We start from the raw sequence: 1416 nt of genomic DNA on the forward strand, positions 1-1416 counted from the left end.
TTTATTCGTAAACGGGAACCCCCAGGTCAATCCTAATAAGTGTCACACGTGTGGTATGAATACACGGCAACTCTGAGCGTTTTTTTATGGCAAGTTTAGTGACGCGAGGATGAAAATTTTAGTTGTCAAGCATGACAACTTTCTTTCCGGATGGCAAGTTTCAGTTTTCTTTTTGGCTTTGTTTTTTTTTCTTTTCGGATGGCAACTTTAATTATAAAAAACATCAAGACCGGAGTGCTTCATGCTACACGTGTAACACTTATCATTTGGGTAAGTTTTCTGCCACAAAGAACAAAGGTGAAATAATATTTCAATGCTGGTAGCCGAATGTCCATTGATAGGTACAAACACAAATTTTCATTTAAAAATAGCAAGAGGGCAAAGATGAAATATCATTTCAATGGTAGGTGAATGTCCTAGCAAGATGACCACGGTGACTAACTACAGTGATGTTTATATTTAAAGTATGGTGTGTTCAGCTTAAGTATGGTTATGTTAATGGTACCAGGTGGAGAACCCTTGTGCCCGCCGAGGCAACTTCCCCTTCACGCCGTCGCCACCACCAGCCGGCGTGTCCTTCTCCGTCATTTCCACACACTTGCTCCTCCTACTTAACCACCCCACGTCCACACGCCACCCCCGCTCCTAATCCACTCGTAATATCCGCCTTAACCAAACACCACCTGGCTAAACACGCGGGCAGCAGTTTTGACCTCTGACCGTGTCACGGCGCCCGCGGAATATCTACACCGTGGAGATGGAGGCCTCGCCGCCGCCGCCGAGCTCGCTGCGGCGCAGACTGCGGGCCACGGTGTGCTGCTGCTTCGGCTACGGCGGCCGGGCGCGGTGGGGCGGGCGGGACAGCCGCGGCGTCGGCAGGTACGACCCGCTCAGCTACGCGCTCAACTTCGACGAGGGCCCCGACGACAGCGACGACGACGTCAACTACGACGACTTCAGCGACGGCGGCCTCCTCTACCGTAGCTTCCCTTCGCCGCCGCCGCCGCCTCAGCCGGCCCGGGCGCGGGCGTCGTCGATACCGGCGCCGCGGCCGGCCGTCGCGGCCGCGTAGATCTTTTGCTAGCTCGGTCATATGATGTATTCGCTGTGTCTCCGTTTCATTTCCATGTTTGCTGCGTGTATATAACTAGCTAAAAGATGTTGATCACGTTTCACGTGTGCTATTGATCGCGTTTCACCTTTCATTTGCATCGATAGATCAGTTAGTTTCTCCATGAGAACATAGCCAAGTTGCACTGCTGCACCTACGATCTACATCACCGATCGATCACGTGGATTGGCTAATGGATTTGGCGGTCAATTTAGTGTGGAAGGGCGCTTTCATTCTGACGTGGAAGGGCGTGGAAGGCTACCAACAAAAACAAGGGTATTCGATCACTCCTCCATGAAAGCAGC

General features: G+C 51.6%; 1 protein-coding gene across 1 annotated transcript; it reads left to right on the forward strand.

The window, feature by feature from the left end:
* The first annotated feature begins 654 nt into the window (after nt 1–654).
* LOC119325718 lies at nt 655–1205 on the forward strand. The gene has a single exon (XM_037599452.1). It carries the CDS (start codon nt 758–760, stop codon nt 1070–1072), a length of 315 nt encoding a protein of 104 aa, XP_037455349.1. The 5' UTR covers nt 655–757; the 3' UTR covers nt 1073–1205.
* Nucleotides 1206–1416: the final 211 nt, after the last annotated feature.

This window comes from Triticum dicoccoides, chromosome 6B (assembly GCF_002162155.2).
Source record: "Triticum dicoccoides isolate Atlit2015 ecotype Zavitan chromosome 6B, WEW_v2.0, whole genome shotgun sequence".
NCBI lineage: Eukaryota > Viridiplantae > Streptophyta > Magnoliopsida > Poales > Poaceae > Triticum > Triticum dicoccoides.

Bases quoted from the DNA above. Each gene is read 5' to 3' on its own strand.
- LOC119325718 (XM_037599452.1), top strand. From the start codon at position 758: ATGGAGGCCTCGCCGCCGCCGCCGAGCTCGCTGCGGCGCAGACTGCGG.